Source organism: Beauveria bassiana (assembly GCF_000280675.1).
Source record: "Beauveria bassiana ARSEF 2860 unplaced genomic scaffold BBA_S00005, whole genome shotgun sequence".
NCBI classification, from domain to species: domain Eukaryota; kingdom Fungi; phylum Ascomycota; class Sordariomycetes; order Hypocreales; family Cordycipitaceae; genus Beauveria; species Beauveria bassiana.
In genome coordinates, this window is record NW_007930840.1 from 1162364 (window position 1) to 1184904 (window position 22541).

General features: G+C 54.1%; 4 protein-coding genes across 4 annotated transcripts; 1 reads left to right on the top strand and 3 right to left on the bottom strand.

The window, feature by feature from the left end:
• Positions 1–2802: 2802 nt before the first annotated feature.
• Positions 2803–4998, bottom strand: BBA_02648 (malic enzyme; the record flags this gene model as incomplete). Its single annotated transcript, XM_008597745.1, has 3 exons — positions 2803–4035; positions 4088–4518; positions 4635–4998. 3 exons carry the CDS (start codon positions 4996–4998, stop codon positions 2803–2805), a joined length of 2028 nt encoding a protein of 675 aa, XP_008595967.1.
• Positions 4999–11121: 6123 nt separating this feature from the next.
• Positions 11122–15852, bottom strand: BBA_02649 (uncharacterized protein; the record flags this gene model as incomplete). The annotated part of the gene is made up of 1 exon (XM_008597746.1): positions 11122–15852. The coding sequence occupies one exon, from the start codon at positions 15850–15852 to the stop codon at positions 11122–11124; it is 4731 nt and encodes a 1576-aa protein (XP_008595968.1).
• A 1105-nt stretch (positions 15853–16957) lies between these two features.
• Positions 16958–18472, top strand: BBA_02650 (TruB family pseudouridylate synthase; the record flags this gene model as incomplete). The annotated part of the gene is made up of 2 exons (XM_008597747.1): positions 16958–16991; positions 17070–18472. The coding sequence occupies 2 exons, from the start codon at positions 16958–16960 to the stop codon at positions 18470–18472; spliced, it is 1437 nt and encodes a 478-aa protein (XP_008595969.1).
• Positions 18473–19421: 949 nt separating this feature from the next.
• Positions 19422–21088, bottom strand: BBA_02651 (LPXTG-domain-containing protein; the record flags this gene model as incomplete). The annotated part of the gene is made up of 3 exons (XM_008597748.1): positions 19422–20371; positions 20456–20707; positions 20800–21088. The coding sequence occupies 3 exons, from the start codon at positions 21086–21088 to the stop codon at positions 19422–19424; spliced, it is 1491 nt and encodes a 496-aa protein (XP_008595970.1).
• Between the last annotated feature and the right edge of the window lie 1453 nt (positions 21089–22541).

Genomic DNA, 22541 nt, shown 5'->3' on the forward strand with positions numbered 1-22541 from the left:
TTCCCCAGAAACCCCGGGCAACAGCCCCAAGCCCCAGCCGCATCTCGCTAAATCACAAGGAGATAAACGCCGCTAGTTGTGTGAGTGACACTTTGTAGTGCGCCAGCACACGATACAACGAAAAGGAAAATACTTCCCGATCGGGCATGCTACCCAAAGCAGAAAAGCCCATTGCCAGCGAAGCAAGTCATTGATTTCGATGCTTGCCTCCTTTTCGTAAAAAAAAAAAAGAAATCAACAACGTCCTGCATCTGGGGGCGGGCTGATTTCAACCCCCTGTCTGTAAAATATCTGGGTGGTCCGCGTGGCTCTACATGGGACGGGAGGAGCGGCTACGACGGAAGACGCGGGAAGCAGTAGGAGGGCTGAGGACGAAGGGCCTGGTCATCGTCAGCCCTTCCCACTTCCTTCATCTCCGTGATTGGTGGTAGCCAATCGATGGGATTCATTTGCGAGAATTTCAAAGACGAGAGATTTTTCTCGTACTTTTTCGTGCATACGCCGCATTACTCCCTGTAGAAATGGCTCCTGCTGAGGAGCTGGCTGCTTTGGGCAATGAATGAATCATAGGGTAGGTAGGTGACGATGTTGAATATTGGACCCGGTAATTACAAGCTACATACATGTCCTTTGTCTGCCGCAATTATTGCTTACATTGTTCAGGACTGCGAAGACTGTAAAGATGACGCCTCTGTGGCGCTATTCTGATGTGTAAAAATGCGGCCCATTCTCATGCAAACTGAACACTTTACCGACCCGTATTCACGGCGTCTGCTGCGGTGAGGCACCTCCCGATCCTCCCGGCTGCCCCGACTTGCTGCTCTCCGGTCGCTCCGCCGGACTCGCGGATGCGTGATAAGAACGGGCACGCTCGCTGCATCTGCGCTGTGTCCATGCCGAGATGCATGACGGCAAAAGATGCATCCTGCAAGCTGCATGCCGGACCCTCCAAAGACCATGCTGCCCATAATAAAGAAGAAAAGTGATATATTCAATGAGCAAGTAATTCCGCGGGCCTGCAGGCGCACGAAGCTCTATTTACATGCTGTAAGCCCGTCGCCTGTCCGCGGACATGGACACTCGCCGAGGGACGACCGGAAGATGAAGAATAAATTGCTGTCAAGACATTTTCTGTCACATATATGCATTGGATCATGTATTATTTTACGCAGTAGGGAATTATATTGAAAGGAAGGACACCCTCGTTTTACGAGTGGACCTTTGCTATCCATGGATGGATGACGCTTCGGCTTTTGGTAATGCCCTACTTACCGTTCGCTGCTCGTCCCCCAGACGGGGGGGACCCAACGGAACGGCCCCAGCCCAAGACTTTAAAAAAGATAAAAAAACAAAATTCCGGGCCTATGCAAACGGTGTATTCATGAATGTAGTAAAATTGATTATTGTTTCTCATTTATTATTATCATGAATAAATGAGTACTTTCAGATTTATCCCCCCCTTTCACTCATCCTTGCTACGACTTGCCAACCTTCGCCGAGCTGGATTTTCGGCTTTCCGAACCAGAAGCCTCGGAAAACGAGCCGCCGAACCAAAATGTCTTTGTCGCACCACCACCACAACCACCATCCATGAAAGCTGATATGCCCAGTCTCCCATTCGTTGTCTCCCTTCTCCTCCTCCTTTTACTTTTCTGTTGGTATGAGGATGTTTCCACTTTTCCAATTCCTCCTCATCCCCGATGGGTGAGGTTCAATCATTCATCTTTTCTTGTCATTCATGTCCGCTTTCACTGATCCCAGTCGGCGATCTCTCACTCTATGCTCCAAGCATCGAAAGGACGGCATGGAGGGGGGACATACCCCATGGGGGGAACATGCCCCTCTTTTGAAATCATGGACACTTCAACTGCAAAGAGGTTCTTCTCCTCGGCAGAGTTTGTTTAAAACAAATTACAGCAAGGACCAGGTTGCAACGGCTCGGTGAGCATGGGCTTGGACTGGAAATATGTCCTGGCCTGCATAACGGACCATTTCGCATGCTACGCAGATCCTTGGGTTGGGTAAGAAGGGGGAGGGGGGGAGGGGGACTTACGGCCGGACTGCGACTGCAGCATCCTCTCTCGCTTGGAAACGGGTTGAGTGAGCATGTCGGTATTGTTGGCCATCAGATCAACAACGATTCAGGGGATCACGGCGTACTCGCGACCTGCGTCACGCACGGCACTCTGGAACATGGGGGCTGCACGGACAGCGAGCTGTCACGCCACCACTCAATCAATGCATGAATCCGAGGCGGAACGGCGACTCTTCTTGCTTGAGCAGACCTGGAAGGGCTGTTCTTCACCAAGCATCTTCTCACCATAACAAAGAGCAACGTTTCCCCCACCACCTTCGGCAAGGCCAGCTGTGTCGACATCACCAGCTTTCACTTTGGAAATCTACAAGTGCAAAACCTGCCGTCAGCAAGCTCGTTCAAACTATGTCTACACCATCACATGCGCAACAGAACAGTCAACCGAGATGTGGCATTGGCCGAGTCTATTCGATGGCTTCCACCAGTATCCCACCAGGATAATGCTCGCCATGTCCTGCTTGCTTTGAATCCACGCTCAAATATGCCAGCAGAAGAAAAAAGAAAGAAAGAGAAAAAACAAAAATTCCGCGATGGGAAATGGTAGTGTCATCGAGACATTGCACTGGAAAAGGCTCAGAAAGAGCGACATGGCTTCTTGGCCGTGTGAGGAAAAAAAAAACATGTCCAACGCCAATCCGTTATAACCTCGCATTATATCACTCTGCTCGCACCGGTTTTCACATCAACGCTTCAACTACATCCGGCATTTACAGGCGGCTGCTGTTAGCGTCGTTGAACGACTTGGGCTCATAGACGCGCTGGCGAATGTACGATGTCAGGGCAACGTCACCCCACTCCTCCCACTCATTCCAGAGCTCTTCGGGCAGGGTAGAAACACCCTCACGGCGTGCGGCCTTCATAACCTCGCGGGCAATGATGACGCTGGCCTCGCGCACACGCTCAATGCGAGGATAGATGAGCCCCTTGGCAAGCTCATCCGCATTTAAGCAGTTGGCCAGAGCAGAGGCTGAAGTGTACACCATCTCGTCGGTTATACGAGTGGCCTGAGCCAGGATGGCACCGAGACCAAGACCGGGAAACACATAGACGTTGTTTCCCTGGTTGGGGTGATATGTGATCTCGTTACCGTTGGGACCCGCGACGGTGAGGGAAGGAAAGGGCGAGCCAGAGGCGAAGATGACGGAGCCATCAGTCCACTCGACAGCCTGCTCAAAGGTGCATTCGGCCTTGGTGTGAGGGTTGCTCAAAGGGAACAGGATGGGCCGGCGGTTGGGGCCACCGCCGTCGACCGAGTGCTTGAGAGCACGGATGCACGACTCTGTAAAGACACCATATGTGGCAGCCAAACCGACAAGAGCGCTGGGGCGGACATACTCAATGACCTCCTCAAGCGTGCGGAATTGCTGCCCTTGGTTGTCAGTACGGGCAAAATACTGCTTGTGCTCAGCAAGGTGGTCACCACGGTCCTTGGTTACGAGACCCTTGGTGTCTACGAGCCAGAAGCGGTCACGGGCCTCGCTCTGACTGAGACCGCGCTTGGTGTAGTACTCGACAAGCTGCTTGGCGACACCAACACCGGCGGAGCCGGCACCCATGAAGACGAGGCGCTGGTCCTCAAGAGGGACGCCCGACAGGTTGACGGCGCCAATGTAACCACCGAGAACGACAGCACCAGTACCTTGGACGTCGTCATTGAAGCAGCGGTGGGTGTTGCGGTAGCGGTCGAGGTAATTGAAGGCCTTTTCGCTCTCAAAATCCTCAAACTGGACCACCATGCTGGGATAGACCTCCTTGACGGCATCCATGAACTCATCCATGAATTCTTGCTGAGCAGCCTTGGAGACACGCTTTTGGCGGAGACCCAGGTACAGAGGGTCCTTGAGGTTGGACTCGTTGTCGGTGCCAGTGTCGAGGACAATGGGCAGAGTCTTTTCGGGGCTGATGCCGGCAGCAGCTGTGTAGAGCGAAAGCTTGCCAATCTGCAAGTGTTAGCGCGCGATACGAGACAACCGTTGGATGCTTGGAGCTTACGGAGATGCCGACGCCATTTACGCCGAGATCACCGAGACCGAGGATACGAGAGCCGTCGGTAACGACGCAAATCTCGGGGTCAGTGCAGGGCCAGTTACGAAGCATAGTCTTGATGGAGCGACGTTGCTTGATGGAAATGTACAAGGCCTCGGGGCGAGTATACAAGGTGGAATACTGCAGGCAAACGTCGCCGATGGTGGGTGTATATACGAGAGGCATGAGCTCACGGATGTTGTCCATGAGGAGGCGGTAGAAGAGGTCGATGTTCTGGGCCTTGAGATTTGACAGGTAGAGGTACTTGTCAATGCTGGTCTGGCGCGTCTGAATCATCTTCATGGCGCGGATGCTCTGGGTCTCGAGGCTCTCCATGGTGTGAGGGATGAGGCCGGTCAGGTTCTTGGCGACACGCTCCTCGGGAGTAAAGGAAAGACCTAATCGGAAGTGTGTGAGCGGTGAATGGCTGACAGCTGAGGGCCTAGCTCAATAGGACAAGCAGGTCCAGCACAATGACGGCGACAACGAAGCGACGATGAGAAAAACAACATACCCTTGTTCCAGTGAGGTTCGCGGATGATTTGGTAGCCAGCGGCAGCAGCCTCGGAAATATACTGGGTAGGCTGAGTCTGCTTGACTTCGGCGAATCGGTCCTGGGTATAGCCCCGGTGTTGATCCAAAGCTGTCATTTTCATGGCTTCTTGGATTGCAGAAATGTCCACTGCACTCATTGTGTTTCGTTGCGTCAGCCTCTGAGCGGAAAAAGATAGTCTCGAGGTGGATGTTTGCGATGCGGAGCGGACAGAGAATCGGGAAATGGAACGACCAGATTTTCTGGAGTCGATGGAGGAGAGGGATGCGGAGCGAGGAGTGGCAATGTCGGACGTGTCTGTGCTGAGGGGATACGATGAAGCCATTGGCAGAGCAGATGCACGCGATGGGAATGAGGATCGACGAGCAATGGGGCTATTTGCTAGAGCGGTTGCTAGAGCAGAGAATCTTGAACTTGACATGACTCTGGGACGCCGCGGGCGGGGGATGGAAGTTATATGAAGCTGGAGACGGTGACAAGTGGAGCAGGAGAACAATGCGAAGCCACGTCAAGGCCGTGAGGGAGAGTGAGGGAGCAGTGAGGGACGGTCCGTGTTGGAGGAGTTGGCTGAAGCTGCAGATGGCGAGACGCGGAATAGCGCACACGCCACGGGGCTACCTGGTCAAGGATGGTCGAGGCCAGATGCAATGCGAGCTTTTGGGATGGAGGGGGTGTGCGGTCGCGAGAAACGAAGCCAGAATGGACGTTTGAACAACTTGGGGGAGAAATTCAAAAAAAAAAAAAAGAAGTGAGGAAAAAATTGTGCGTGGAAGCGACAGCGGTGGCAGAGTGAGGCAGAGCGGCTGTCAATCGGAGGGGATCCAGAAAAATTTGGAGTAAGAGTTGAGCTGACCTCCGGTCGGGAGGGTGGGGGGGGGGGGGGGGTGGCGAAGAGAGAGAGAGACAAGCCCCCCAATGGCACCCTCAACAAGCCAGCCGGGACGAATAGGAACAACAAGGAGAAGACGGGAGGATATGGGACATGGATGAGGGATGAGAGATGAGGGTTGTTTTGGAATCGAGGCAAAAAGAGACCGGTCGGCGTACCTAAAGAGTTGCTGGTCGAGGATGATGTCGAAGGATCTCGTCTGGGCGACGTTTCAGGAACACGATCACGCGCGTATTGACTCGTGTCGAGTGTAGCAGAGAGCACGATGGCAATGATGACACCGCAGGAAAAGAGTTGCAGTGCCAGTGTAGATGAAAGTGTATTATTTCCTTGTCCTGCGTTTCGAAAGATGTGAAAGCGAGTTTGTAGGAGGGGAAAAAGTGAAAAAGGTTGCGAGGGAGAGCGCGCGGGACGAGGAGAGTATAATAATGTATCGTTGAAGGCCGAGCAGCCAACCCCCAAAGCAAGAAGTCTTTATTTAACTATTGAAGCGGGAACGAATACCAGCAGAGCAAAAGTCAGCTCCGAAAGCACAAAGGAAATAGAAAGAGTCACTTGTAAATTTGGAGAAGGACGACAAAGAAGCTTCGAGGGGGGTGAGGTTAGAAAGTTGTTGGTGTATGGAGTCTCATGTACGGCTTACCGTGGTGGTTATAGAGGCGCTTCTCCGTGAGTGTTTTGCAGGCTCAAGTACCGGTACTTGGGAGCCGGGCAAAGTCGCGACAGGCTAGGGACGGGCGGCTCCGGGAGAGCTTGCTCATTTCAAGCATTTGGAGAAGAATGGAGTCCTATTATTTTGTACAATGAATTAATTAGAATGATCTTATCCACATAACTCTTTTCGCTAATTTTTTCAACAACTCTTGTCCTCATAATGATTGCTTTGACCACGTTCTGGCATGTCGTGTGCTGTTTTTAACCCTGAGCTTACAAGCCGCAGTAATCCGTACCTGGTACCTTTCTACGGATGCTGCAACGACGATCAAGACCTTTCGCGTATGTATGTAAACTTGCAAATAATACGATTATCAGCCCAAAATTTACCTCGAATTAAATCATCACACGTATTACAAAGTATCTTGTTAGGTGCCTCAGCTGGTCAGCCCCAGCCACCCCCTCCCCCCATGTCTCGCTTGCCAGGACTGCCCTGACAGTTCCTGTCTCTGATTTCCCTCTGCAGCCTGTACAATGGCCGTATGGCCCTGGACATTGCTACCACTCTGTATTACCTCTTTTGGCAGCATACCCCATGTAGTTTCTACAGTGTCTCTACCTGGCATCTACGAAATGTTTACCGAGACTAAAAGGCCGTGATAGCCGGGCCGACGTGGCAGTTGCAATTTTAGGGTGCGCATCGAAAACAAAACAAAATTTGCCAACAACAAGAAAGAAAAAGGTACGGCACAAAGAGGCGGAAATGCAAAAAAAGGGCCAAGACGCCACTGTAGTTGCGATGGCAGCTCCCCCACGCTCCACTTGTCCCGGCCTAACCAGCCTTTTCACTCGGCCGTCTCCAGTGTCCGACGACGGTGCATGGCCGGAGGGCTCCTTGAAACAATCGGAACACGGTTCAATCTGAACAATTGGTAAAGAAGAGAGAAGGAGCATCATCGCTGACACCCGCAGTAGAATAAATCAAGTCAAACCGTAATGTTCCTTGAACGGCTCATCTCACTACTCAAGCACTGGCCTCTTCATATTTCCCCTTTGGCGTTTGCTCTCCCTTGCCAGCTGGCGGCGCCTCCGTTTGCGTGCCCGGTTCTTCAGCGCCGTCGGGCATCAAAATTCAGCATCACTTCATCATCAACATTGGCAGGCACGATAATATCCAGGCTCACGCCATCATCCCAGACCTGGCCCTTACTTCCCCTCGACGCCACCCCCTGCGCCCGTCGACCAGACGAAACACTCGCGCCCCGGAGCACCATGCCGGGTGCTTGGTAGCTGATACGTGGCGACCGGAGCTTTTAGCCGCATCGCAAACATGGCAAACATGGCATACATGGCATATCCCGCCATCAGCGTTTCGAAAAGGAAGCCTGCGACATGGGAGCAGCATCTTGCAGCTGTCAGTCTGACAATTCCCGTGTTGAAGCCGCTCCCGTCCTACTCCTGAACAGGCCCGATTCGACAGGCAATTGGTCGTCGACGTGGACCCTCTCTGTATGTCCAAATGCTGCCAGCAGACCAACTACCCATCAAGGGCGCTCCATTCGATGGTAAAATTCTCCTTCCTTCTTTGCACCTTCGAAACCCATCTTATTTCGTCCAGGTTCCATCTACATACTCCCGATGCTCCACAGGCCTACCGCATGGCTGCCCTGTGCCTGATTTGGAGAGCTGGGATGGGCTTCTGCTACTAAACCACTGGTCCTTCGTTCCTTGCCACAATTATTAGCAATGCATCTCTGACGAACGGCGAATCCTTCGTCTCGGTCTGTCTCTCCTATACAACTTCGAAACTCCTATATCAAGCCCGGCCCTAGCTTCAAGCTTCAACACCGTCATCGTCTAATTAGAGCAAACATTCATTACAGCACTTATTCCGGTGTCGGGGTCCGTTTCGCTAGCGCGGACCCGCCGTCCTTTGGAGAATTGCTCTGCGCTTCGCTTCGCCTAGGACGCCCTGACGAACGCCGCCCAACAATTGCCCAGCCCAACCAAAGTATTGCTTTGCACTATTTAGCAATTGGAGAAGCCTTTCCACAAAAATTGGGGTCATCTCCGTTGCACAGCGACGCCAATGCTTTCTTGTGCGACGTGCGGCCAGGAACAAGAAAAAGCATCGCCTTGGAGCGGTGTGCTCTCCAGTAAATATCGCAAGGAGCATTTCTCTTATTCGAACACGGCTTGCCCACCATACGCCGAGTGCACGGCGCAACCTCGCTGCGACGCGGCAAATCAAACACATGTCGCCTGAATACAGACCCTGCGTCTCCTGATTCTGCACAATGGTCAGCCCGTACCACAAAAATGCAGCTTATTTGGCATCAAAACTAATATTAACAAGCTCTGCCGCGAATACGGAGCAAGCAAGAGCGTCGAAAGTTGCCCACCCCAAAATGTCACATTTCTCCAACTCTAGCTTCCGACTTCATCCGACAAAATGGGGAATTCTCATGCGCCCCTGACGCGCCCCCAAGCCGTGCTAGTTTCACGCCCTCTGTCCACAGTGGACCTTCCCCAACGTCCAAGGCTTTGGCTCACCAACGTCAAAGTCGAGCATAATGCCATCACCAAACCAGCAGCAGGCTTGTCCCAGCCGCTCGCGCTTGAGAAAGCTGTTCTCGCTGCCGTTGAAGCTTGAGGGCATGCGATAATCTGGGTTCTCTGGCCCACACTCCTCTCGCCCTGCATCAGCATAGAGACATTGGCAACGGAGACCGCAAGTTGCTGGCACCCGAGAGTTGTCCAACGTGTGGCAGCACCGCGTCTGCACTGCAGGGATTCATTTTCGTCTCCCTGCTCGCTCTAACGTGCCATTGGGCTTGCACTTTCTGACTGTCTGCTCAAGCGTCTACAAAGCTTTCGCGCCCTCTCATGGAGTCGTGGCTTTTGCGACTGACACATTCAGACCTCAGCATAGCCAGAGATTACACGTGGTAGCGTAATCCATCAGCAGAGCAGCGACTGAACAGTAGTAATACAGTATTGGCATTACCCCCATGCCACATTGATTTAGCGAAAACGGTTCGGCAGTAGATCATACGTGGCTTGTCATGCCACGTTCACGCACACATTGCTCGGCATTCGTCAGTCGACAGTTGCCTTCCCTGCCCGGCTTGATATTCCCGCAACGTCATGCAATTATGTGGCAATCTACGCTTCTGTTTCAACTAACACCGGCTTGAACCGGTCCTTGTTCTGTCCCGAGATGCATCGCTGCACATTGCACTTGTCAGGCAGCGCCGATGTTGAATACTTGATACGGTCAGTGACTCCCTACAAGCTCTGACTCTGCTCTCTGCAGCACAAACCACGAATCTCTTCTTTTGTTCACTCGTAATATGTTACAATTTATCCGTCATATGAACAGAGTACACAGCTCTGTGCTAGAGACCCATGAGAAAAAAACGCTCATCTATTCCCGCGTCTTTCCGATCTCGGTATTGTTGGACTTTGTGTGGTTGACCCCGGTAGTCATTCAGAGCGCGCCGCTTCCCCCGCACACACGCACCCGCACAAGAGCAATCTCATCATCACCCCACGCTTATCTCTGGCCGCCGCCAGTTCCTCTTTACCCCGGCTATTCTTATTTACTGGTCCCCTGTTTCCCGAAACAAAGCCACTATTGATGATTGGCTGACGCTGCGGGTGACTCAGCTTCTGTTCCCCAGGACTTCTGTTGCTGCCACGCCGTTCGGCTTTGACTTATCACATGAGAAAACGGAACCGATTTGGAGGGGCAAAGGCCAGCACCATCTGCCGTGAGTCAAATGACGCCCTGACGAGATTCTTCTTTAACAAAAGTCTGTGTCAAGCTTAGTCGTGAGCAGATCTCGCTACTGGCCCCCCGTTCTTCCCCTACGTTGATGCGCTTACCCGAGTGCCGTTAGTTTCGCTCCCATCCCGCACATTGGCACATGTAAATAGATTCTGCTCCACCAGCGCTTGTGCTTTCTCTCCTAGATCCTCATGCCAAGTCGGTCCATTCTCCCCCCCCCTCACATTTTGATCCAAAAAGCACATGAAATTCGCATATGCTCAGATCTTGCCGACATCTTCCCGACAAGCTCCCCTTTCCTCCTCCACTACCCCCCCGGTCCCCAAGCTCATTCATGACCAAGAAAACCCCGTCTTACAACCTCGGGAAAGAACCTGTGCAAACTCCCCCTCACATGTAGCTGCTTACCCCAATTTTCGACGAATTAATCCCGGAGAACAGGTCGTCTCATTGCTCATGGGCTCTGGGTCCCCGTCAGTCCGACCGGTATAGGAGCGCATCGTTGGAGTCATCCTACGAGTTTTCTTGGAGCCATGTACCGGTACTTTTGACGATACTTGCACCTGCTTCGAACTTTTACACCCCCTTCCCCGTCTTTCGGACTCCAAGTTCTCCAACAGTCAGCTTGCATCACTCATACACTTCTCAGCACGGCCTGTCTCGCGTCATAGTTTCAGTAACCCTGCTGGTTTTGGTTTCTTGCTTGAAGTTGTTAACCGCAGGAACGGGAATGGAATGCTCAGTCCCGAGGTCGTGACTGCAGGGCACTTCGATTTTCCTGTTCTAGCTGTATGCTGCATGCTGCATGCTGTATTTGCAGTGCTGTCAAAGTATCTTGCCTTCCTACTTCCTTGTGAAGTCTTATTTACATTAGTAAAGGAGCTTGTCAAAAACTCTCAAATAGCTACCCTCTTTGTCCGAGGTAAAAACAAATCGCCTTGGAATGCCAACATGAGTGTCCTACATGGTATCTTGAAATGAAACGCAGTAACCTTTTCTCCCCCCTCTATGCAAAGCAGAAACAAGTATATGTCACATAACAGGCAAAACGCACATTCGTCTCATATCTTGCTCTGAAGAAGAAGGTAACAGTACCCCGCTCGCTCCCTTCTCCTTCAACTCGACAGCAGCATCTTCTGCGTCGCGCGCTCCAACTTGCTCATCGTCGGCTCATCCAGCAGCGCCCACCAGCGGCTCAGCCCCATCGCATACTGCGCCTCGGCCTCCATGACGTCGACTGGCGGGCCTTGAATTTGCGGCAGCACCGCGCTGCCGTCACCGACCGCCGCCCTGGCCTTCTCGTCAAACACGGCCCAAGCCGAGGTGTCGCTGACACGTAGACCAAAGCCGCGGCTCTTGACGGCGACGACGGTCATTGCGCGTAGCAGCACCACGTCGCCGCGGCGTACGACGGGCAGGGACTGCTGATGGGGGCGAAAGATGTGGGCGACGTGCACGCTCAACGGCGCTGACGACGGGTCGACGAGGAGCAGCTCTAGCATGTAGTCACGGGGCCCATTCCGCGGGCGGTACGGCGCCGCGGGCGTCGCCGCGGCCACGGCGATGACGTCGATTGTCTTGTGCAGCGATGTACGCAGTTGTCGGAGGGGCAGGTTGTCGGGGAGCGTGGTGCGCAGGTCCCGCAGCAGCAGCAGCTTGAGCTCCGATGCCGTCGTCGTCACCGCGTCGTCGTCGCCGCCCGGCGACGACGACGCGGCAATAGAAGGGGCTCCGCGGGTCCGCACGATGGTGGGCGACTCACTCGGACGCCGCGCGCTGTGCCGGTGCTCCTGGTGCAGCTGGAGCTGCATCTGCGTGCTCGGTGTCAGCGGTGTGCTGCGGGCGGGGGAGCGCGTCCCCGCCGACGACGCGTCGTCAAGACGCACACTGCGGACCGAGGCATCCGGAATGACGAGGCCCTCGCGGAGGCCCGCCTCTGCGATATCCTCCATACTGCGAGTCACGCGCAGCGTAATAGGCCGCGAGGGCGTGTGTTCGCCAGACCTGGGAGACGCAGAGGAGGCGGCGCGGCCGACTCTAGCAATGGCCACACTAGGGTCTGCCCGGTCGGCCGTGCCGCGGCTGCGCGTGATGCGGAACGAACGCTGCAGGAGCGGCGTCCTATCGCTGCTCCTGTTGCTGCTGATGCTAGCTGTGGGCTCGATGGATGTGACAACAGTAGCGTCATTGTTCTTATCAATAGACCGGCTGCTGTGTCTGTGACTAAGCGGTGACGTCTTGTCTCCTTCGGCCTCGATCTCCTCGCCGGCGTGCTGCTTGGCTTGCGAGCGCGTTCGTCTGCCTGTTTCGGAGACTGTGTCGCTGCGCTTGCGACGGTGTTCCTTGGTGGGTATGGGTAGAGGAGGTGGGCGGGGCTTTTTCTTTGGTGAGATGTCTTGCTTTGGTGAAATGTGCTGTAGAAACTCGCCCATGATTTGCTGGCTTGCAGCCAAGTCATCATCATCAACTTCTTCCGCGTCCTGCCGCGGCCGATCCGGCGTGGCTTGGACTGTTTCGACGTCCGCAGCCTCACTGACAGTAAGCTGCGTGTCGATTGTGGTAAGCAGCTGTTTGTTTTCGGTGGATAGTGCTGTGCTTGTGCTGGCCGTGTGGGCAGTAGTTTCGGCCTCGACTATGGGCTGTTTGTCGTCGAATTCCTCTGGCAGTTCGCCTCCAGCAGACGCCTTGGGTTCGCACAATTGCTCATCATTTACTTCAGCAACCTCTTCGGTGATCCTGGTAGGTCTCTCCGATGCCTCGGCAATTGATCGGTCTTCTGTCACTCGCTCGCTCTGTTTTGTGGACATCTCTTCCGGCGCGACTTCGACGGAGTTCTCGGAAGACGTAATGACTTCTTCCGGCTCCTTGGCGTGCATGTCAACGTCAGGCTGAGACTGCAGTTCGTATTCGACCTCTTCGGGCTCTTTGATACCCATATTGACGTCAGGTTGGGATTTCATCTCGTCTTCGACTTCGTCCAGGTTCTTGCCGTCCATGTTAACGTCGGGTTGAGATTCACTCTCGTCTCTGACTACTTCAGGAGCGTCCCTGACTTCCACGTCCCCATCTTCATCAGAGTCTTTAGTCTTGCGATTGACATTCTTTTCGATCTGAACAGAGTCAGACTCGACGTCTTCCTCCATCGCGTCAGCATCTTTTGGTTGCTCGCTTGCTGCGCGTGAAGGAACACGCGAGATTCGGTCATTCAGTTGCCGTTCAGGCTCCGCCATGCGAATCAAAACAACTTCGTCGCGGTCGTCGTCAACATCCATCTCATCGACAGGTTCCTGCTGCTCCTCGACATATTCCTGCTGCACCTCGACAGATTCGACGTGTTTTGCTGGTGACACTTCACATTCGTCGGCGACCGGATCCTCTCTTTGCGTCCGATTTACAATGCCGATCTCGTCATTCTGCTCATCTGAAGGAGCATTGTTGGCGCCTTCATCCACTGGACTGCTCTCCATCACTTCCTGTCGAGGGTCAGACTGGAGAGCTTTCGGTTCTAGAGGTGATTGTTGGCGGACATCATCGCCGTCCTGGATATCGTTTTCGGGGAGGTCATCAGTTTCTTCACGTTGGCTAGACTCTGACGAGACCGCCTTGGTCTTGATGGCAGGTGCGGGAGTCTGTGCTGCTGGCTGGTCATCCTCAGAGTCTGAGAGGAGGTCAATGTAAACGGGGGTTTGAGAAGCCGGCTTGGCTCGAGTAGCAGGTGTATCTCCTTCGTCTTCAGAATATTCCTGCTCTTCTTCATCCTCATTCTCATAACGCTCCTCCTCGTCTTCTTCATAATGCTCATTTGGCCCGAGATCTTCATCGTCGTAGCCCTCGGCATCCTCGTCGTACCCTTCCTCTTCCTCGCCCTCTTCGTCTTCGTCTTCGTCTTCGTCTTCCTCTTCCTCATCCTCATCCTCATCCTCCTCCTCGTCTTCGTCTTCGTCTTCATCTTGTCTTTCTTCATGCTCGACTTGCTGTCGCCTCCAGGGTGTCTCACCAGCATCTATTTCATAGTCTGTGCCCTCGTCCTGTTCGTCATCCTGTTCCTCGTCCTGTACCTCGTCCTGTTCCTCGTCCTGTTCCTCGTCCTGCTCCTCTTCCTGCTCCTCGTTCCGGTCCTCGTCTGATTTTACATATTGGGCTTCGACAGGGTCTTCACTTTGGCTATCGATTCGGCTTTTGAATTGTTCCTCTTCGCGAGCGGCCTGGCTTCTCACGTCACTAGTCATCTGACCAATAGTACGTGAGAAATCAAATGCATGTGTATTAAGCTTTTCGGGATGGTCCTCTGCATCTTGTATCTCTGGATATGCGTTGGCCTCGTATATGTCCTCCTCTGCTTGCTCCGGGGCAGACAAAGCTGCTTGAGGAAAAGGTTCAACAGCGAATGGATTGCGGATGTTAGGTGGAAGTGAAAACTCCGTCGTGGTAAAATGTGCCTCTTGATGGACTTCGTGGCCATCAGCCATGTCATAACCTGTAGCGATTCTGGAGTACGCTTCGTCAGCCGTCACATCGAAAGCCGGCTCCGGCTGACCGGGTACTCGCTCTTCGGCAGCCTGGCGGCTTTGTATCGATTCTGCCAGGGCATCATTGAACACGGGAATGCTACTTGTAGACGCCATTGTTGTATGCTCGACGGAAAACCCAGAATTGCCAAAGGAGGATCCGAATATAGCGCTTTGTGAAGGCGTAGATGTGGTAGTAGGTGCGGAGATATTTGTAATTCCGCCAAACAGTGGCCGGTTCAGCTGAGGAAATGGAGAAACTGCCCCGTCCTCGACAGTGGAAGGCGCATCAAAGGCCGGCGCTGTAGCATCACCGTTAGATTGCTCCTCTGGTTTTCCAAACGTCATCGGAGTAGGCGACGAGGGGATTAAGAAGGCAGATTCGCGGGTCTGTTCCGCAATCTTAGACGCAAAGGACGTCTCTTGCGTTTGCGAGGTTTCATCCACCATGGTTGGACTTTGTATTGACTGCGCCGCAGACTCGATCGGCTTGACCACCTCAATGCCATCTTCTGAATCGCTGTCCAGTTCGCGTGTCTTTGATGACTGCAGCTCTGGACTGGGTGATCGGCTGCTATATTTCCACCCTGTAGCCCCCATGCTAAATCGGGTACGCTTTGCCTTCTTCTTGTTCCTTTTAGCCACATCCTCGTCGAAAATGTCGAATCCATCCTCAAAAAGTGATCCGTAAGAAACGCGCGCTCGTTTGAGGAACGCGGGCGATGCATATTCGGCTGGTTCGAAAGCGTAGGAGGCCCGTCGCTTCGTGGACAAGGCGCCCGGTGTGGATACGACTTCTGTAGCAAACAGTCCCGAGTGGTTGAGCGGTGACGACTCCTGCGGTGTGAGTGTGGCCAGAGGCGCGTCGTTTTCGTTTGCGTCGTCCGCTATATTCAGATCCAGTATTTCCGTTTTCTGGCCATCTGCTCTTTGGATGCGCATAAGCAGCCTTTTGGTAAATTTGAGCTGCCACTCCAGGATCGTGCCAGGGACCCGCGTTTGCGACTTGTGCTCCTCCCACTCGGCGCCTTCGAGCGAGATGCGCAGCCCATCGCCACCCCCGACGCCCGCATCTGCAAGCTTCTGGCCCAGGTTACCGTGAAACTCGATGCGCAACTGACCGCGTGCGTGTCGAAGACGGAAGTCGTGCTCGGCGAGGATGAAGGCGGCGGAGCGGGTGACAATGCTATAGGGCCAAGTTATCGTGACGACACCATCGATGACGCGTGTTTCTCGATCGGAGAGCCCGGGGTCAAGCTGCGCGATGGGTGTGGGCGTCTGATCATCGAGGACGGCGCTTGCTGCAGAGACGGGATCTGGCGTTGCAGCGTCAGCCATCGCAAAGATTTCGGGGAGCTCACGATGGAGCTTGTGGCCGGGAAGCCACTGGCATCGACAGGTTGGATGGGACAAGGAACTTCTGATTGAGTTTTAGTAGATTTGTCTGCTTGTGCCTGAAGAGGACGTCGGTAGCGTCGGCTTTCGTGGTGATTCTGAGATGATGAGGGAGAGAAGCTGTGGTGGGTTGGGTTACTGCGCTGCCAAAAAGGAAAAGGCCATCAAGCTGGCTGGCGCCAAGTCGACCCTGCGTTTGGTGCGAGGCAAACGAATCTGAAAATCTTGCTGTCTATTTGCATGGATTTCGGAAATTATTTTCCCAGTTTCATTGAATGTCGTGCATGTGTATTATTTCTCTATTGCTACAGTCATCTATTTCCCTATTGCTACAGTTGTCTTTTTCCCTATTGTTACCGTTATGTGTAAATCAGCCGCACATGATAATTAAGTCATGGCTGAGAAAAGGCATCGATAAGCCTTATCTAGCTTTATTTATGGCAAGAGACTTTTCTTACCTGGTTCCCACCTATCTAAATAGGTAGGTAGGTAGGTAGTGGGCAACTTCCAGCTGCCTGCTCCTCTGCAACCAAAAGCAGAGTAGAAATCAACCGCAGCTACTTCCATCATAGCAATCATAGTTCTAAAAAGAAAATGACAAAATCTAGAGAAAATGAAGAACACAGGTAGCAATTCGAATCTCGACCCCTCATTACCCTGTCCAGCTCGCGACAAACCTTTGACGTGTAGATGCGGCGGGTCGCTCTCGCGCCAGTTGCAATCGCTCGCATTCCCAGCGCCCTGCGCTAGCATAGCTAAACGCAGCAATTTTTTTTCCCTGCCCTCCACCAAGTGTACCTGTTGTCCTTCGAATCGAGGCTTGCGCCTGCTGGAAACTGAAACCTTTTGATTTTTCCCATTTCTGTGTCCTGGCGCTTCATTCTTTTTGCAATTGCGATTGCACATTTACTTGCCATCGTTAAGCCCTCGGCTACTTGTTGCAGTTGCAGTTGCAGTGAGCGTTGGCCAGCGTGGTGCCATTGTCTCAAGCCATCATCGAACGGGTCGCCTCGTCGCTCGTATGCGCCGGCCCAGAATCTCCTTCAAGATGGCCTCTGATATTGCCCGCGACGGCATATTTGGTATGCGCAACTTTTCTCTTACCCCCGGCTGAGGGTCCTGCTTGCCAAATACTAATCGCCCTGCGCTGCTCCCTCTAGCCATCAACAAGCCGTGCGGCGAAAGCTCTGCGCAGGTCATCCGCGTCTGCCAGCAGCACTTCAATCCCTCCACCTTTTTCAAACCCATGCTCGACAATGAAGTTGCCCGCCGTCTTAAGGAATCTGGCGGCCAGTTCAAGCGCCGCAGGCAGGAGAAGCGGGCGACTCAGGTCAAGATGGGCCACGGCGGCACCCTCGACCCTCTAGCGACAGGCGTCCTCATCCTCGGCATCGGCACCGGCACCAAGCACCTGTCCCAGTTCCTCGACTGCACCAAGGCGTACGAAACGGTTGTCGTCTTTGGCGCCAGCACCGATACCTACGATCGCGTCGGCCGCGTCCTCTCCAAAAGGCCCTACGATCACATCACAAAGGAAAAGCTAGAGGAGGCGCTCCAGTCCTTCAAGGGCAAGCAGATTCAGATTCCCCCTCTGTACTCGGCTCTCAAGATGAACGGCAAGCCCCTGTACGAGTACGCGCGCGAGGGCAAGCCGATTCCCAGGGAGATCAAGGGTCGCGAGGTCGAGGTCCTGGATATCGAGCTCGTCGAGTACTACGAGCCAGGAAAGCACAATCACCGCTGGCCAACCGAGGAGGCATCCGCGTCGGAGCGCAACCTGGCCGAGCAGGTCTGGAGTATCAAAAAGTCGCAAGAGACGGCCAAGAAGCTCACACCCGAGGAAAAGGAAGCGGACGATCAGGCGATAGCAGCTCACGAGTCGTTCAAAAAGAGCTTTGACGAGCGCCAAGATGACCTGATTCGGGACTCACCAAAGCCGTCCCGTCAGCGCAACTCCAAGGACGCCATGATGTCTGGCGCCCTGGGCGCGCTCCCCCAGGCCGCCACGCACTCAAACAAGGGCTCCAACCTTGTGCAGCCCGCGCCCGACAAGAACACGCCACCTCCCTGGAAGGACGAAGGACCCCCTGCGGCCAAGATTAGACTCACCGTTACGTCTGGATACTATATCCGCAGCTTCTGTCACGACCTGGGCACCAAGCTCGACTCGGCCGGTCTCATGGCGGAGTTGTGCCGCACGCGACAGAGCGACTTTACCGTCGGCGGCATCAACTGCCTCGAGTACGCCGACCTGGCCAAGGGCGAGGCCGTCTGGGGACCCAAAGTCGCCGACATGCTGGCTCGCTGGAATGGCGAGCCCGGCGGCAACTGGACATCGGGCGACGTCAGGACGAATGGCGCGTCGTCGAGCAAGGCTCATACACCGGGAATAAATGGCAATGGCCCGGCCAGTCCCGCCAAGACGGAGAAGCGACGCCGCTCTCCTTCCGAGGACTCGCCCCGGAAAGCGGCTGCCCGCGGTGACAGTGACAGCCTGCGGCCAGATACCCCTGGCCGTCGACGCTCGGATAGTGACAAGTCATGGAACGGTTTTGAAGGCTAGGTCGGCCGCGGGGCATTACCATGGTTCGCGATTCCCGCAGAAGCGGGCACAGACAGCATGATTGGGATAAGGCGTTGGGTGAAGGCAAACGATATCAAAGCGGACTGGACTGCGGCATACTCATACACTGTACATATATATTTGCGCTATCTAGCTGGCTACTCCGAGATGACTAAAATTTGACATTTTTCCTCTCATGCATTTCACATGCAAGTACATGGGCAAGGCAGAAGAATAACTTGACCGAGAGCTTGCCCATGCTGCCGTCGGTGAAATGAGGCGAGCAAAACGAATGTTCTCTCTCTTCATCGCCAGTCCCTTGCTATGCTGCCGCCAGACGGCATCTACAGACGCAGCAACAGATGCAATCGTCAGGACTAGAAACATCCGGCTCAAGCTTCGAAAACATACACATGCGTCGCTATAGCCAGCTTCATTTGCTGTTTCTACGGGTTGGAATGCTGCCAATTTGGGCTGCTTACATGTACTATTTGCCTACACTCCTGTTGACCGACCAGATACTCAGAGTGTTTCCACAGAAGAGCGCCTCTTACGTGAACGATTAGTCAAGATGTTGAACAATGTTGCGTCTGTTAATCAGTCTATGCTCTCTAATCAGCTGTTGAGCCTCTGTATGTCGTACTCAAGTAAACATTGTATTGCACTGGCATAACTGGTGACTTTGATCGCCTTGAGGCAACATGCTCTACTTGATCAAATTAGTCAGGTGCACTGGTTCTTGTGTATCAAGCTATCGACATTCGTAATGGCATGCAGTGCGGAGTAAACGAGTGATGTCATTCAAATTGGGTATTGTGCAAACTTGATATTAGACAGCGATGGTTGCTAGCGCAACCATTCGTCGATATGTACAGATATGAAACCATTCCACCACCCACCCCCCTTTTCCTCCCCAAAGAGTCAGTCCAAACCCGGCTTCCAGCCACATTTAACGCTTCGGCGGCGGCGGAAACGTCGTCTGCAGCTGCCTCGCCGCCACCGGGGCGGTCACGTCCGTCTTGCTCGCCTTGGACCGGATCAGCCCGCCACCACGACCCTGCTGCCGCGGCTCGTCCCACGACGGCTGCTTGGTCGGCGACGAGCCCGCGTGTGCCGTGCCAGAGGTGGTGGTGGTGGTGGACGGAAACACCGAGGTTTGCCCCGGGGCCAGAAACGGCGTCGCCGAGGTGGCCGACGACGGCGTCACGTAGCTGTCTGGCGAGTACGGTGACGGCGACGGCGGCGACGGCGGCATGGTCGTGGTGGGCGCCGCCTGTTCCGGCTTGGCCACGTCGTCCGGCATCGTCTCCGTGTCGGTGACGGACGCATGCTGCTTGTGGGAGAAATTGCGCACCGAACCAACAGGCGGATGCGAGCGCAGCGCGTCATTGTACGCCTTCTTCTCTAGAGTGCCGTTGCGCTTTTCATCCGGATAGATGGCAGTGGCCGTCGGGCGTACCTGTGGGTGGTAGTGCTGCTGCTGTTGCTGCTGCTGCGGCTGAACGGAGCTGCCGTCGCGGGAGCCCGGGGTAAAAGGACTGACATTTTCGGCGCACTGAAAGTCCATTGACGAAGGGCCATGGCGGCCGTTTTGCTGCTGCTGCCGGGCAGCGGCGTACTCGAGGGCCGACTTGCCATCGTGGGGATCGCTCTCCAAGCGACGGCGGCGACGGCGAATGTACAAGAAGACGGCGCCGCCGAGGAGCAGCAGCCCAAGGAGCACGCTGATGATGACGACGGCGACGAGGGCACCCGTGGAGAGGCCAGTCTTGCGGGAAGGGGATGGCTTGTTGGGGTCGACGATGCTAATGGTGCGGCTGTCAAAGAGGGTGCCGTTGAGGGAGAGGTGGCCCTCGGACCCGGGACGCTGCTCGCAGCCGGCTTGCAGCGCGACAAAGACTGTAAGAATGTTTGGTTAGAATGTGGAATCTGATGGATGGCCAAGGAGGGCTAAAGGGGGAAAAAAAGAGAAAAAAGACGTACAGTTGGCCACGTAGCCGTGCTCTCTGTCAGCCTTCATGCAGTCGAGGCACTTGCTAAAAGTGCCGCCAAAGCTTGAACCGCCTCGGTAGCTGCAGTAGTTGAAGGGGTCGGTGCCGGTATTGTTGGCGAGGTTCCTCCTGACTGTTACATTGAGGGGACCGCAGGCCTCGCTCGTCATGCACGGGTAAGGACCGATGCCGTTGCCGTTGGGGTATCCAAACACGCAGTGTGCATAGGCATACTGGAGGTTATCTTTATTGTTACGAATCTCCAAGTCAGTAAATGTATTAATGGAATGGAAGTTGGGGACAAAAGACAGGGAGAACAAAACAAAAAAAACTTACATATGAACCAGGCTTGGTCATTCTGGGAGCCTTGCGAGTAGGTGCTGTTTTGGAGGCAATTCATGCAGCGTTGAAACTTTTGCCCTTGCTCGCTGGCATAGTCCCTGTTGGAGCAAATGATTTCGTTGTCGCGAATCTTGGCAACGCTCGACGAGTTGGACGGTCTCGACGAGGAGTCGAGGCAGAGGGACGCGCAGGGCGAGTCTGGCGTCACTTGCAAGGCTGTGGTGACGGTCGCCATGACGGCCAAGAAGAGCACGAGGCAGCAGCAGCGTGCCGAGCTTGGCATCTTGAAGAGTGCCATGGAACTTTGGGATTCTCACAGCTCAAGCCGAGGTTGGAATGTTGTTTGTTGCTTCAAGTTCTTGTCAACTGCGTAGTGTAAGAAAAAAAAGTGTTCCAGCCACTTTTTTCTCAAGTCACAAGATACAAGTCAAAGTGTTCGTGTCAAAGGACGGAAGCCAAAAGGAAAAGAGAAAAAGACAGCAGCGACTGTTCTCCTTGAAACGCTAATGGTAAATACGATTGAAAAGGACAAGCCAGGGAAACGAGGAAAGAAAAAGACCAGAGCAAGGCAAATGGTGCCCATGTAATACTGGTATATAAGATGCTGCACCACCTATCACGGCCCCCGGCGCATCAAGCCGTATGTGACGAGTTGGTGTCGTGCCGACCCTCCTCCTCATTCTCCTCATTCTCATCTTCTTCTCCTCCTCCTCTTTTCGCTTCTCTCCTTCTGCTTCCGATTTTGCCGGCGCCCGCCTGCCAAAAAACGCCTCCAATCGCGCAAGTTTTCTTCTCTGCAGCCCGACTAATTGCTGCAGGCGCCCACTTTCACATCGTCCCGCGTCACAATATGCTCGCCCCATTAACCATTGTACAATCTAGTTGCTAGTTTTTTCTCTCTCGGTTGTGTGGAGAAGTCTCTCTTGACCATGCCTTGCCATTAACGCCATGCCGAGAGAAAGAGGGGGAAGCGGTCGAGCAACACACGGCGCCACACACACACCCTTTCCGATGAGCATTTTTCTTCACAAGGATATAATATGGAGAGAGGGGGGGGATCCCAACGCCCTGCAAGCCATGGGAAACGGGCGTCAACGTACAGGCTTCCTGGCTGGCTGGCGAGCTGGCAAGCCTTGTTATGCCAGCCTGTCTTGGTGTGATGGGGTGGTGGTGGTGCAGGACGCAGAAGAGAGGGGGGAAACTTTTATATGAGCCTTGCACAAGTGCGGGCGCTTAAACAATTGCGCAGCCAACCAGACCGAAGTTATAAGCCCAGTCAACCTTGCGGAGATTTCTTTTTCCTTTTTTTTTTTTTCTTTCCTTTCGTATGAGACGTCGTTTTGTTGACCGGAGCCGAACTTTTTCTTCCTGCAAGCATTTTACTCCGGCCCCCCCTCCCCCCCCCCCTTCCCCCCCCCCCCCCCCAACATGGTGGGTTGCCCACTTGGACGAGAGAGGTCGGCTAACCGCCGAGGCTGCAGGCATCCACGCCCAACCTCCACACTCTGATCCGGGAAACAGAGCCGGCTTGTAAAGACTGGGAAGAAGTTAGTCCATCGCCAAGTGAGAGAGAATCCATTATGCGACCTACTGCTGCGGCCCTTGCCGTGCTCCATCAGATCGAGCATCTCTCCTTCATCGCCCCCAACGGGCCGATTCTTTTTCGTCTGATAGTCGCCTGCCAAGCCGGTTTCCGGCCCGTAAGCTCCATCACATCACAGTCGTAGCAACACAAG